Source organism: Eschrichtius robustus, chromosome 1 (genome assembly GCF_028021215.1).
Source record: "Eschrichtius robustus isolate mEscRob2 chromosome 1, mEscRob2.pri, whole genome shotgun sequence".
NCBI lineage: Eukaryota > Metazoa > Chordata > Mammalia > Artiodactyla > Eschrichtiidae > Eschrichtius > Eschrichtius robustus.
In genome coordinates, this window is record NC_090824.1 from 27,277,907 (window position 1) to 27,292,919 (window position 15,013).

The window sequence follows — 15,013 nt, forward strand, 5'->3', positions numbered from 1 at the left end:
ACAAGTTCTCCCAGCAACTGAGGTCACACCACAAACACAGAGCATTTCCCCCAGGGTGAGGCCCAGGCCAGCTTTTTACACCTGGAGTCAGACTGTAAGAACATCCTCTGTCACTCAAATGACTGTGATTTGGGGCAAGTTACTTCTTCTCTGTGCCTCAGTTTTCTCATCTGTAACCTGGGAATGATGGCACCTACCTCCCGGTGGCTGCAGTAGCACATCTAACCTGTCAGGCACACAGAAAACATGTGAACATTAGCTCTTAAGAGGCAGACTGTGACTGTGACTTCTGGCTTCCCACAGCAGGGAGCGGTGGTCCTGATGAGGAAAGGTGGGCCGCAGCATAGCACATGTCACTGATTCTGGGAGACAGCCCGTCCTCGGAGGCGAAGGAGGGCTCTGTCCTGGAGGAACAGGCTCGCGGCACCCAGCACAGGACCAGAGGAACCACAGCCAGGGGCAGGCGGTGGTCGTGCAGGAACGTCCGCCAGGTCACATGAGGGGCCTGTAAGTCCACATCTTCACTTTTCTCAAGGCTTGGTAAATGTCAAAGGATTCCAGCCTGAGGGTTTGTCATGTGCCACCACAGCTGCCAGTGAGCTGACCAGGCACTGCTTCCAAGACAGGGCTCGGAGGGTGAGGGCTGGGCGTGGCGCACCAAGCGTGCTGGGTAGAGGGGACCTGAGATAAGGAAGTAAGGAACCAAAGGTGTATTAATGACCTATTCTTGGTTCCTGTCCATCCCAGGAGGACTCGTTCAAGATCTGAGAAGCAACCCAAGCTCACTGCTGTCCTTGACATGAAGCCTTACCATCAGCAACAGTTATCTAGCCCCAGGAATGGAGGAGAGAGAACACACAAGTATAAGGTAGGACAGTAGGGTTCAGCTCCTGGGTCTGCCTGTTTACAGCTGGGTGAACGTTAATCTTCGTAAGCCTCAGTTTGCACAACAGTACAATGGGACTGAAACACCCATCCCACCTGCCTCACAGAGCTGGAACATCAGATGAGGAACTTGCATGGAAGTGCCCTGTGAACCATCACATGCCACGTAAATGGCAGCTCTTGCCTATGACACTATGGTTCTTGCTCTTCGGGGGGGTGGGGTATTCATTCACACCATTTGCTCACATCACTGGTTCACTCCGTGACCATGGCACAGCCTGGAACTCTATCCAGCCCTCCCAGAAACTAGCTCTGTAACCATGGCCTGATAGGCCTCCTGTTCTAATCAGGTGAGACATTCCGCCATGGGGAAAATCACAGTCAGCTGGCCACAGGTGGGGAGAGTCATGGGCCTTTGGAAGCAGAGTTCAAACATCAGCTCTGCTCCTCACTAGCTGGGTGATCTTGGATGAGCCACTCACCCTCTCTGAGTCTCAGTTATTTTTAAAATGGGGGTAATGATGCCTATTTTGTGCTGTTGAGAGAAGTGAATGAGACTATATATGCTGGTCACCCAGTAAGTCCTCAACAAGGCAAGTGTAAACTCCCTGGGCCTAGAATTCCTCATCTACAAATGGGGACAACCGCTGCTCCCTGATAAGGCTGCTGTGAAGATGAACAGAGACAGTGTACGGAGCACACACAGGATTTAGCTCATGACTGTCAGCTCCATAAGCGCAGGGCCTAGGTTTGTTTTATTCCCCAGGGACTACTCAGCCCCTTGTAGCGTACCTGGCACACACCCAGCTGGCACTCAGGAAACATCTGTTGAGTGAAGGAGCAAAGTAAGTACTGCAGACTTAACTTCTCTGAGCCTCGACTGCCTCGTCTATAAAATGGGCATGTAAATACTTACCTGGGAGGGCTGTTGTGAAAACCAAGGGCCCACGGCAGATGCTCCAAACATTCTCTGACACTGCACACCGGGAGGTCACCAAGTGTGCCTTGCACCCCATTCCCTAGGCAGACACCACAAGAGGCGGCTGGGTAAGTAAGAGTAACGTTTACTGAGCGATACAGGACTGAGTACTATGAAGGGTTTACCAGGATGGAAACGCACCCCACCCCCTCCCCGGACACCCCCCAACACCCAGAGACTACAGTACTTAGGAGTTACACACAACGGCCATAACTGCTGGATATCTGTTCATAACAAACAAACCATAACATATTTATACTGTATCACATCGAGTGATTATAGAAATCCATATATATATTGCTTGTATAAAATCTTTTTTTTTTTTGTAAAAAATATTAAAAAAAAAAAAAAAAGAAAGTATAAAAAACATGTGCAGTTGAAAGCCCTGCCAGGACAGCCAGTCTGTAAACATTCAGTGAGTATGTGCTTTGGAAGGGCGCCCGCGCCTCGTGCCCACAGCAAACTCCAGCAGGGCCGGCGAGGGTGCACCCGGCTGCTACTTCCCAGCAAGGCCGCACTGGGCCCCGCATCTCGGCCCTCTCCGGCCTCGCATCAGGGTCAGGGGTCAGGCTGGGGCAGGCAGATGGCAGTGTTACTCAGTTCCATCCTCAGCCGTGTTTGGTTGTAACTCATGGCTTTTCCTGGCTGCTCGGAGGTCCCTGGGGTAGGTGGCCTGGCGGAGAGGCCGGAGAAGTGCCCAAGGCTGCCTGGCTGGGCGTCTCTCCGGCCTGGGTGCCTGTGTCCTGCCTCCTTTGAGCTGGGCCCCAGCAGGACAGCCCCACCCTCAAGTCTACTTTGGTCTCAGCGCTTGGTCCTTCTGGGTTTCGTCAGCCTGCTCTTCCCCTTATGTGGCTGATCTGAGTTTCACAAAAAAGCCCCACTAATTACTGGCTGTGCTGAGCCTTGTTGTAAAGTTTTTCATGCACCAAGGAAGGGCCCTCTGGTGCCCTCCTCCTCCTCCCTCTTGCCATCTCCTCCTCCTCTTCCTCCTCTTCCTCCTCCTCCCAGCCCACGGTCACTTCTTCTCTAGCTGCTCAAGCAGCGGGTTGCCTTCCGACTCGGGCGTCTTGACGCTGTCCGTCCGAACAATACAGGTGGGGCGATGCCGGTTCAGCATCAGAATGAGCTGCTGTCGCTCCTGCTTTAGCTCCTCAATCTGGGTCTTTAGCTCTGCGTTCATGAGTTCCAGCCGCTCGGATTCCTGCATGCCAAATAGAGACATGGCTTTAGGCTCTCACCGGGAACCAGCTCCAGGAAGAGACTCTCCCTCTGGGTAGGCACAGGGCACAGCAGGCTGGCGTTAGCCTGTTTTCTGTCTGCCAGCTTCCCACTAGAGGAAGCACAGAATCTGCTATTGAGTCCCCCGGGGTAACTGACTTTCTTTAGGCCGTGCCTGTCACACCTGTGACACTGGCCCGTGTTGCTAGTGGGATGAACCCAGGTTATATCCTGGGGCCAGCCTGGCTCATGTCCCACCTCTCTTCCCCACTCAGTCTACTCCAGCCACAGTGGCTTCCTTGCTGTTGCTCAAATATGCCAAATACTCTCCTGCCTCAGGGCCTTTGCACAAGAAACAAAGAGTGGGACAAAAATGGAGGCCAAGTGGATCCAGAACAGATGCATGGAGGGTCCACGGAGGGGTTAAAGGTGGCCCACGATGGCAGTGCAATGGCAAGGTGCTTTATGTATGATAAATGTATGTTGGGGATATATTGGCCTGTAGGATCCACAAGCCCGGTGTGGTCACGTAATTCCTCCTAAAACATGTGCTTCCTGGTTATTAGTCTATAATTATTTAAACAGCCTCTTCCTTATCCCCTGATATCTAGAATCTCTGCCCACTGGGAGGCAATCAATAGTCATCCTTCTGGATCCAAAATGTGGCTTTAAATAGACCGCAAGTGAGATTTCCAGAGAACTTCCAGCTCAGTTGGAGAGGCTCCAGGGCAAGGAAGCAACGTTGATTTGATTTAGGGGGGTTTACCTGTTCATGATGACAGGTGATGGGCGTACCAATTCAAGGCTCTGGGGGTCAACACAGGAGAATACAGAGGCGCCAGAATGATATTTCTTGGACTCTGTCTCAAAACTTATAACCAGTTTGGAGGTTGGAATTAACTCAAGGGCCAGCAAAGGTTGACCAGTGATTCTCAACTAGAAGCAATTTTTGCCTCCCAGGAGACATTTGACAATATCTGGAGACATTTTTGGTTGTCACACTGGGAAGGGTGGGTGCCCTTGGAATCCAGTGGGTAGGGATCAGGGATGCCCCCAGATATCCTTCAATGCACAGGACCCCACAACAAGAACTATCAATCCAAAACGTCCACAGTGCCAAGGCCGGGCAACCTGCATCAGACCGAGCGTGGGCTGTGGCTGCGATGGGCTGAGTCGTCCCGCCGGGGGGCCCAGCCGGGCAGCCTCCCTCCGGGCTCTCCAGGGCCCCAGGGCTGCTGTCTTCTCCACGCCAGCCAGGCTGACTGAGTTCTTCCTTTTGCTCATCTCTGCGGAGGCAGCCCAGTGCTGGGGACTCAGAACTGCTGAGATGTACAGTCCTCATGACCAGACGCTGAGGGAGAACAGCCTCAAAGAAGGAAAAAGTGCGCAGGGGGAAAATATTAAAAGCCAGCTAGGGTGGTTTTGGATTCAGCCGGATAAAGCGTGACAGGGAGGCCGGCCTGGTCCATGGTTCTCCAAATTCTGAGAGAAGAGCATCGCTGAGGGCCAGGAGAGACCCCACGTGAAACCATGAGTCTGGGGCAGGTAGGTGCCCGTCTTAGCTGCCTGCTCACTGGGTCTACAACCTGGTGACCTTGGGAATGTCTCTGACCATCCGGTTCCCCCCAGTCAAGGTTTTAGCTCCAACTTCAAAGCCTCTGAGCCTCTTGCCTCCAGGAGTTTCGGTTCAATCCACCCACCCACAAGCGTGTGCTGAGAACCTGCTGTGTACAGTGAATGCTCTAGGGGGTCCAGAGGCCCGTGAGCCCCTAACACGGATCTTGTGCAGCTTCCACTCTAAGGGGAAGAAGGATTTATAGAGCAGGGCAGAGCTTATCATGTGTCCATCAGCCATCCAGGGTCTAGAAGACCATGAGAGAGCGGGCTAAATGGCCGATCTGACCTTAGGTTTGAAAAATGGGTTGACTCTGGTTGAGCAGAGAAAGTCGGTAGGAGTTGGGGGCATTTCAAGAAGCAAGCCCTGAGTGAACAAGGACACAGACATGGGAAAGCTTAAGATGTGTTTAGGAGATAAAAATCCTCCATTGTGACCATAGGTCACTTTAGGATATAGGAGGGTACAAAGCTGGGAAGGTGGATTTATAGCCAGACCCAGAAAAGCTGGTGGGGTTTGGAATCAAGAGTCAAGAGTAAGTTTCCTAACTTCCCTGAGCCTCAGTTATCTCATCTGTAAAAAGATGATGATTCTGGGGATTAAATGACTGCACATGGGAAAAGCATTTTGTAAACTGAAGGGTTAGGGAGGCTTAAGGAATTTTTACTTTAAGCCATGAGCAAGGGAGTATGAAGACAAGAAGGAGGAGAAGCAGAGAGGAGGCCACTTCCAAGAAAACTTGGCAGGTCTTGGAGACTGCCTGCCTTTGCAGAATGGGCAGCTGGGAGGAGAGCTGCCTGGGAGCCTGGGGTGGGGGGTGTCCAAGGAAGCAGGGAGGTGGGAGTTGTTCTGGAGAGCAGTGGGGAGGGCAAGGACCGAGTTGGGTCGTACAGCGAATGGAAGTTACAATGGACATACAAGGGGCAGGGCCCAGCAGCCCTGCACACACATCCTTGTCCTTGAAAAGACTGCACGTCAAACCCACCTTACACGTGAACACCTGTATCGCACAAAAAGACCAAGTGGGTGTGTGGCGACTTGCTTCCCTGTGCATGTATCATAGGGATGGCATGATATTCTGCTGGTTTGAAAATGTATGGGTACCTCGTGGAATATCCTGACCTCTGACAGTCTGGCTATCAGACTGTAACTAACCGCTTTTTCATTTTATTTTCTTCTGTTTTATTAGTTGGTGTTATGTATTTATTTAATGTGTAAGTGTAAGTTGAGCTCAGAGGAATTTTTTTTTTTAACCATGACTGTAGAAGTGGTTTGTGGTTTTAGAACAGCAATTACCTGATCTGTTTTCCTAATAAATTCAGGAACGTGGGCTAGGATCTTCGCACCTTAAGTATGAAATGAATAACTCTTCTTGCATTTTTGTTTATCGTTTTGCCTCTGGTAGACATTTACTGCCCTAGAGAAAATGAAACCATTTGTTGTTTCAGAATGGAATTAATGCAAGTGAAGGAGGTTCTGTCTCCTCCACGGTGGTCAGTGAAAGCAGCAGAAAAAACACAGGGTGAGGGGGCTTCCCTGGTGGCGCAGTGGTTAAGAATCTGCCTGCCAATGCAGGGGAGGCGGGTTCGAGCCCCGGTCCGGGAAGATCCCACATGCCGCGGAGCAACCAAGCCCGTGCGCCACAACTACTGAGCCTGTGCTCTAGAGCCCGCGAGCCACAACTACTGAGCCCGCGTGCCACAACTACTGAAGCCCGCACGCCTAGAGCCTGTGCTCCACAACAAGAGAAGCCACCGCAATGAGAAGCCCGTGCACAGCAATGAAGAGTAGCCACCACTCGCCGCAACTAGAGAAAGCCTGCGCGCAGCAACGAGGACCCAACGCAGCCTAAAATAAAAATTAATTAATTAATTAATTAAAAAACAAAAAACCCCCACAGGGTAAGAGGCTGGGCATCCTTCTGTGTGCCCTTGGACTAGTCACTCCCCTTCTCCGGACCTCATTTTCCCCCTTAAAATATAATGATTGGCCCAGGGGACTTTAAGCATTAAGATTCTCTGACTCTTATTATTTTCTAAAGTTACCCTAATGCACTTAAAATAGGGCTCCACTTCCCAACTCTTTCTGTTAAAAAAAAAAAAAAAGCCTGGTGCAGACTTCTGAGCCCAAAAGCCCTGTCTGAGTTAAAATCTTGACTCTGCCACTGGCCAGCTACACTGCTGTGAACAAGATTCCCAAGTGCCTGAGCCTGGGCACCTGAACAGAGTGCTGGGCCACAGAGGAAGCTCTGGGTTCCGGTCCTGACTCGGCCACTGTGTGACGCTGAGCAACTTTCATCCCTCTGAACCTCAGATGCCAGTCAGTGGAATGGGGCTGCCTTGCCCCCTCCAGAGTCACTGTGACCATCAGGGAGAGAGTGGCTATGAAGAGCAAGGAACGCTGTGAGGGTGTGAGACTGTCACTGATGCCCACACCCAGGGAGCTGTGCCAGGCACAGCGGGGTTACAGAGGCCAGCTGTACAGCCGTGGGGAGCCAAGGGGCCGCTGCTCCCAAATGCAGGCAGCAGAGGGGGCCTGGGGCCTGCAGGGAGTGGATCTGACCCACACAAAGGCCTGCTTCCTTCAGGGCTTTGGCTGGTCCTGGCAGCTGAACTCTGAGAGGCTACAGGAATCTCCCAGGGTGGCTCTGAGTGTCCAGGGGTCAAGGATGGGAGGGTAACTTTTTACATTATACATATATGTGTGTATGCGTATGTATACATATGTGTGTGTGTGTGTGCACATACACATACATATACCTTTGTACCTCCGAGCCTTGACGTGTTAAAAATAAATTACAGAAATGCAAATCAAAACTACAATGAGGTATCACCTCACACCAGTCAGAATGGCCATCATCAAAAAAGCTACAAACAATAAATGCTGGAGAGGGTGTGGAGAAAAGGGAACCCTCTTGCACTGTTGGTGGGAATGTAAATTGATGCACCCACTATGGAGGACAGTATGGAGGTTCCTTAAAAAGCTAAAAATAGAACTACCATACGACCCAGCAATCCCACTACTGGGCATATACCCTGAGAAAACCATAATTCAAAAAGAGTCATGTACCACAATGTTCATTGCAGCTCTAGTTACAATAGCCAGGACATGAGTGTCCATCGACAGATGAATGGATAAAGAAGATGTGGCACATATATACAATGGAATATTACTCAGCCATAAAAAGAAACGAAATTGAGTGATTTGTAGTGAGGTGGATGGACCTAGAGTCTGTCATACGGAGTGAAGTAAGTCAGAAGGAGAAAAACAAATACAGTATGCTAACACATATATATGGAATCTAAAAAAAAAAAAAGGTTCTGAAGAACCTAGGGGCAGGACAGGAATAAAGACGCAGTTGCAGAGAATGGACTTGAGGACACGGGTAGGGGGAAGGGGCAAGCTGGGACAAAGTGAGAGAGTGGCATGGACTTGTATACACCACCAAATGTAAAATAGATAGCTAGTGGGAAGCAGCCGCATGGCACAGGGAGATCAGCTCCATGCTTTGTGTCCACCTAGTCGGGTGGGATAGGGAGGGTGGGAGGGAGACGCAAGAGGGAGGGGATATGGGGATATATGTATATGTATAGCTGTTTCACTTTGTTGTACAGCAGAAACTAACACAACATTGGAAAGCAGTTATACTCCAATAAAGATGTCAAATAAATAAATAAATTACAAGAGAATCCCCCATGTCTTCGGGTACTGACTGTGCACACAGCCATCTGCCTTCATGCCCTAAACCTCACACCCGGACTCTGCTTCCAAGGCCAGAGGGGAGGAGGGGGGCGTGGGGACTTGAGCCCCGACAGACTTGCCGAAACCTCCCTCCTCGAGGCCTGCACTTCTCTTGGTCCACAGCTGCCTGCTCCTCTCACCAGGACAGCACCACCGCCACATAACCGGTCTTCCCACTCTACTCTCAGCTCCCCATTCCGTGCCCCACGCTGCAGCCACAGCGACAGGGTGTATCTCTCTCCTTCCAAAACCCTCCCATGGCTCTCCATGACCAACACACTTCATCATCCTAACAGGGACACGTGAGAGAGTGAAAGAATGTGCCATTAATAATCAGGCCAGGCCAACAGGCACAAACCGGGATTGCCCCAGACAACCCAGCACAGGGATTACCCGACAGGTGAAGGCTCTGGGGCCCTATTCTCTCCATGGACTGTACACTCCAGCTACACTGGTATTCTTTTCACTCCCTTCACCACATCCTTAAACAACACCTCCTGCCTCTGGCCTTTGCTTTGGCTGTTCGTGGTGACTGACCCCTCCAGCCCTGTCCTTCCACGCGTTGGCTCCTGCTCCTGTCCTATGTCTCAATCAGCAGTCTTTCCGCAGCCTAGACTCAGACAGGGCCCCTCCGTCTGTGCTCACAGCCCGCCGCGCTTGCCCAACCTAACGCTCAGCACATATCCCATCCCTGTTTCCTGCCTGCCACCCCACTGCAGCCATGGCCTGCGGACCCACTGTGTGGTGGGCACTCACTCAGCACTAAGGATGGACAGATGGGTCAGCGAACGCGTGGGTGAGTCCCGGCTCCACCGCACACTAGCAGTGTGACCTCAGGCAAGTAACCTGACTCTCCGCGCTACGGGTCCGTGTCTAAAATGGGGATCATCAATGTCTAGCTCAGTGGAATGTTATAAGATTAAACGAGATACGGGAAATGCCTGGCACACAGTAGGTGCTCAGCCGGTGTTACTGGAATGTGCGGAGCAGCTAGCCCCGCTCACTTGGCGCTGACCATTCGCTGCACTAGTGTGTTACTGGTGTGCGTTCACTTGGCCCTTCTTGCCTGCTGGCTGGCTGACAGGCCTTTGAAGGCGGGGATGGGATGTGAGACTTCTCTGTTCCCTGCTCTGTCTCGCCCAACTCCACAGGCACTCAGGGCTGGAAATGAGGGGTGTGACACTCCATCTATCTTAAAGGCCTATGTGAGACCCAGGTCTTAGAAATTTCTGGAAAACTTTCCGCCTGGTGTTGGTCCACCATCTCTTCCAAGGGGCTCCCAGCTCCAGGAGTCTAACTCCGCCTCCACTGACCTTTCCCCTGCCCTAGACACTCACAGCCGGAGGGGTACACACAGCCCCACGGTGTTGGCACCCATGATCTCAGATTTGCTCTCTACTTGTTGCAAGCATGAGAAGAGACCCACAGATCCCCAGTCTCAGAGAAAACCCGGGCCAGCCCGGCCTTGTCTCTCCAGCTCCCACAGGAGGGACCACGACTGGTCCCTTCCTGTGTGCCCCCAGCGTACCTAGCACAGGGCTGGGCACTCAGCACATGCTTAAAACGACTTGTCCACAAATCAAAGAACGAGCAAAAGAATGAAGGAACGAAGGAATGAACAAACCCACGAATGAATGAATGAGAGCCAGCAGGGCAGAGTGCTGAGGATGGTTGCTTTGAAGTTAGCCTCAGGCCGAATCTCAGTTCTACCGCTTAGTTGCTGAGGGACCTGGGCAAGTTACTTAACTCCCCGTGCTTTCCTTAGTGTCCCCATCTGCAGACAGAGAATAATGCAGGCCCCTACCTCATACAGTTATTATGCCAATAAAATGAGATAATATGTACACTGCGCTTTGCACAGGGCCCCGCTTTACAAATGTTAGCAACTAGTGTTAACGGTTGCACGCTGTAGAAGGGAGCCTGACCTGTGATGTTATTATTCTATGGTGTTACTATTGTTATTTAGAAATCAACAAGGGATTGGGGGTGGGGAGGCTGGAGACCACCGGCTTGGACTAATTAGCTTTCTGGTCATGTCCCTTCACAGCCATCTACCGTTTTTGAGGAGCAGGGAAGGCCTAAGGGGCAGGAGAAGGAGCAAACGCCTATTTGGCACATTCCAAATGAAAGGGCAGGGATGTGCTCCAAGGGCCACGAGGCAAGGCGGCCCTCCACTGGCCTTGGCACGCAGAGCCAACCTCTGGTCCCAGAGGCAACAGCCAAGAGCTCAGGGGTCAGCTTCAGTGGGGCTGAGGCCAGGCAGATGGGAGGCAGAGCCAGAAGAGCCTCCTGCATGTGAGGGAGGAGCTTTTCTCTGCCCCATCGCTACGCCCACTGCCCACATGCAGGGAGCTCTCACTGACTTCATTTGCACCCGCGCCAGACAACTCTGGTAGCCCTCAGCGCACCAGCATGGGTAGTGCCAGTTCTAGGCCCTCTGGGCCCATCAGCACCGAGGGTCTAACCTCAGTTAGAGGCGGGGAACTTGGCTCCTCCCACCTTCTCTGGCTGTCCAGGGATCTGGGTGGGTGGGAACGGCTGCAGGCTGCCCCTGGGCGTCTTGGCTCAGGGAGGGGGCATCGGAGAGAAGGCAGGGAAGGCAGAGGGGTCGAGGCCAGTTGGGCAGATGCCAGCAAGTACACATTGATTCTGCAGGCATTCGATGGCCTCTCCCGGTCCATAAGCACACTAGCCACTAAAGGACAAGGCCGGGGTCCCCCCTGGCCACTGCCCTGCTCACCCGCTGCAGAAATTCCGTCCGTTCCTTCTTCTTGTTCCGGCATCGGGCGGCCGCGACTTTGTTCTTCTCCCGACGCCTTTTCCTTCGCTCTTCTTCCTCGTCTAGCTGTGAGGGCAAAGAGCCACGGATGAGACACTGAGGCAGGCCTGGCGTACAGCCTCCCTCCTCACGCTCAGACCGGCAGACGGACAACTTAACCCACATCTCGCCGTCAGTGAGCCGCACTGGCAGCCCGCTGGCCTCTTGGCGGGTGGGATGGCAGCGTTTCCCAGCCGGCCCGAGGATGCTCTCGGAGTAGGTGGGCATCCCTGGGAGAAGTCAGTGCCCCAGGAGGGCAGGGCCACCTGGGTTCTGCCAGAGTTCAGGAGGCCCAGAGCCTGGCGCTCTCCTCACACAGAGGTGACACCCCATGGGCGGTGGCGGTCTGTTCTCTTGCCCGGCCCAAGCCCTCTGGGCACTATTTTCCAGGTCAGTGGCTCCCCGGCACTTCCTTTCAAAACACCTTGGGCATGAGTGTTGATTTCACCTTCTACCCCCACCCACTGTCACCTCCCTGAGGTATTCTGTCCCCCCTCTCGGTCCTTCCTCAGATCTATCTCCTGGTGATGGAAAAATCTCCCCAGCCTCCTCACCTGGGTTCATCCTTCTCTCTGCCTCTGCATGTTCTTCCCCCAGGACACCCACTTGCATCCCAGGATCCCATGGGCTCCTTAAAGTGCCCTGCTCGGGACATAGGCAGAGGGGAGTTCAGAGTCTCCAGGCTTGCTTCTCCCCGAGACACACTAGGAAATTTACCATGCTTGAAACAGGGCCCATGGAATGGGAAGGAGAAGGCTCACTGCCCACCAACACGGACTTTCAAAGCCGCAGTCATTGTTGTTTCATTAATAATAACAAGAGCTGCCATTTGTTGCCTACTTTGCTAAATGCTTTAAACACAGGTCATGTAATCCTTACAAAGTCTGATGAGGAAGGTACTATGACTGCCCCATCTCACAGATGGTGAGACTGAGGCTCAACAGCTCAGTTTGCCCAAGGCCCTACAGCAAGGAAACGGTAGAGTCAGGCTTCCAACTCAAGATTTCTCTGACTTCAGCCTTCCTGCTCTTGACCACAGCCCCAGCCCATTAGGATCACTTTGACGTGACGCCTCTCACTGTCCGTTACCCACCAGGAGACCCTGGAGGATACACAGGACCAGCCGGGCTGGGAACGGCCTAGAGTCCGAGGTCACTGGAGAAACGTTGGGTTGCCAACTCTCTCACTTCTGGAGCCAGTTGCGGGTGCTTCTGGCAGCCTGAGGCCTGGAACAAGGTCTCAGCCGAAAGGGCTTCAGGCCAGGAAAATAAACAGCCTCTCTGCCTGCACTCCCGGCATGCTCTAGGAGCTCGAGACCGAGGGTCTGGGCTGGAGACCAGCACCCACGGCCCTCAGCACAGGCCCTGGCAGGGCAGCCCCTTCTCCTTCTCCACCACCTTGGAGCTTCTCCCTGACCCACTCCCACCCTGCCTGGGAGGCTGGCTGGAGAGGCGCCTTGTCAACACGGCCGCACCCAAGCACCTCCCAGCCCCTTGGCCTCCTTTGAAACAGAACCAGAAGTGACAGCTCCTCTGGCTGACCCGCATCTGGGGAAACAGAAACCCGGACAAAGTTGATTCCACCCAACCTCTACCTCACCCCCAACAAGGCCAAGGTAACCGTGACGACAGGCAGAGGGAAGGAACTGGAGGAAGTGGCTGGCAGTGCAATCTCCCCTCGGCCAAGAGGGTTTGCCCACAAACTGCCAAGGTGATGTGTGCAACCTGGGCCCTGCCAGGCTCACAGGGTTCTGGGGTTCTGGCAGAGCCGCCGTTTCCTAGGAGACACAACCTCTGTCCTCCAAGACCTACCTCCCCACCCCACCCCTGCGCAGGGCCCCATCCTACATAAAGCTGGAAGCCAACGGAAGCTGCGCTAGCAGCAGATGCAAAGAGGCTCAGTGCTGGAAGTTTAAGAGATCAACTGGGCCAGGATGACACCCAGATGGGGGGCTGCTCCACCCTCCCTCTGCAGCCGCATCAATTCCCTCCTGCCATTACTCTCGACTCCAAACGTCTCACCCTTCTCCAAGCCAGCCAGGCCCTCCTGAGATGACCTTCCTTTCCTATTTGTAAACTCTTACAACCCTCAAGAGCAAATGCCACCTCCTCCAGGAAGGCTCCTTTGACTCCCCAGATAGAATTAACTGCTTTTTCTATGCTGCTACAGCACTTTGAGTTCCCCGCTGTAAGAGTCTCTATCACACCCCACGGTAATTCTCTGCTTATGTAGTAGCTGCCTTCCCTGCTAATCTGGAGAATGGGGGACCTGGGTATCCCCAGCACCTGGAATAACATGGCACTGAGTAGGGGCACAGCAAATGTTAGTCAAATGAATGAATGGAATAAAAGATTCAAGAGAAACATGCCACAGGTTTGGATACTATAATTATAAAAGTGATTTATTGCCTACATTTGCATCTGCATAACCTTTTCTCCAGTGCTTATAAGGAACTGTCTCTACCAGGGATGGCCTCTTCTCTCTGTCTGCAGGAGGCCAGCAAACCTTGGGGATTGGGTGCTGCCTTCCCCAGACGCACATTGGCCAAAGATGGAGTCAAGATTCAGGGTGCAGGGACTTCCCTGGTGGCGCAGTGGTTAAGAACCCACCTGCTGATGCAGGGGACACGGGTTCGAGCCCTGGTCCGGGAAGATCCCACATGCCGCGGAGCAACTAAGCCCGTGCGCCACAACTACTGAGCTTGCGCTCTAGGGCCCGTGAGCCACAACTACTGAGCCCGTGTGCCACAATTACTGAAGCCCACGCACCTAGAGCCCATGCTCTGCAACAAAGAGAAGCCACTGCGATGAGAAGCCCGCGCACCACAATGAAGAGTAGCCCCCGCTCGCCACAACTAGAGAAAGCCCGCGTGCAGCAACGAAGACCCAACGCAGCCAAATAAGAAAAAAAAAAAAAAATTCAGGGTGCAGGCCACCGATGGCTGTGGTGGGTGCACAAACCCAAGCAGGCCCTGGAAGGATCCAGGCTGTGCACTTAAGCCTAAAGCCCCCAGCACCACAGCACCACCGGCTTCCAAGTCCATCCCTGGGCCTTTCCTGTACCCATGCCTTGGCTAATATCTCCCAATAAAGCAAGAAATGGCCCCAAAGCCCCATCGTCACACTTTCCCCTTTGAAACTGTGCTGCCTCTCCCCCAAATCCCCCTGCTGCTATTTAAGAGCCTCCCACAGGGCACATAGAAAACGGATGCTGAGGTCCTGCTGGAAATAAGACAGAGGTTGGGCAGTGCCCTTGGCCTTCTCCATCCCCACGGGCTCACTCTGGCTCCTTTCGCTGGGCCTGCATGGTCTGCCTCCTCTGACTGGAGCTGTTTGGAGACTGGCGCAGCCCTCCCCCAGGCCTTTGTTCATCCCCAGAGTTGAGGCTGCTGCCTTCTCCTTGATGCTCCCCGGATTCTCTGAAGCATTTGGTCCCGCGTGGGTGAGAGACAGCAGGGTGTTTTCACCACCCACAGCTCAGACATCTAAAACCGGAACCCCAAATGGGAGATATGACTTTTTCTGCAGATACAGAGGGAAGATCCAGCATGTTTGAGGAAGAGGCAGCTTGAGGCTCAAGACATTTAAAAACCATGAGATGGGGGCAGGGGTGGAGTAAGCATATCATTCCCTCTTCTCAAACTGGGTCCTGGCTCTGTTTATCCCCAATTCCCAGGAAGGCCCAAGGACAAAGCTGTCTGTGTGCTGGCAGTGAGGGGGGCCCCTGCACCACCCTTCACCTTGGAGGGACAGACCTG

At 53.1% G+C, this 15,013-nt stretch overlaps 1 protein-coding gene across 3 annotated transcripts in view; it reads right to left on the reverse strand.

The window, feature by feature from the left end:
- Window positions 1-1,933: 1,933 nt before the first annotated feature.
- Window positions 1,934-15,013, reverse strand: part of JDP2 (Jun dimerization protein 2) — a 40,651-nt gene continuing 27,571 nt past the window's right edge. For all 3 annotated transcript variants that reach the window (XM_068542292.1, XM_068542299.1, XM_068542306.1), the window contains exons 3-4: window positions 11,179-11,283; window positions 1,934-3,065 (exon numbers count right to left, since the gene is read on the reverse strand). In XM_068542292.1, coding sequence (XP_068398393.1) covers window positions 2,880-3,065; window positions 11,179-11,283 — 291 coding nt within the window. In that variant the 3' untranslated portion in view covers window positions 1,934-2,879. The remainder of the gene's footprint in view (window positions 3,066-11,178; window positions 11,284-15,013) is intronic.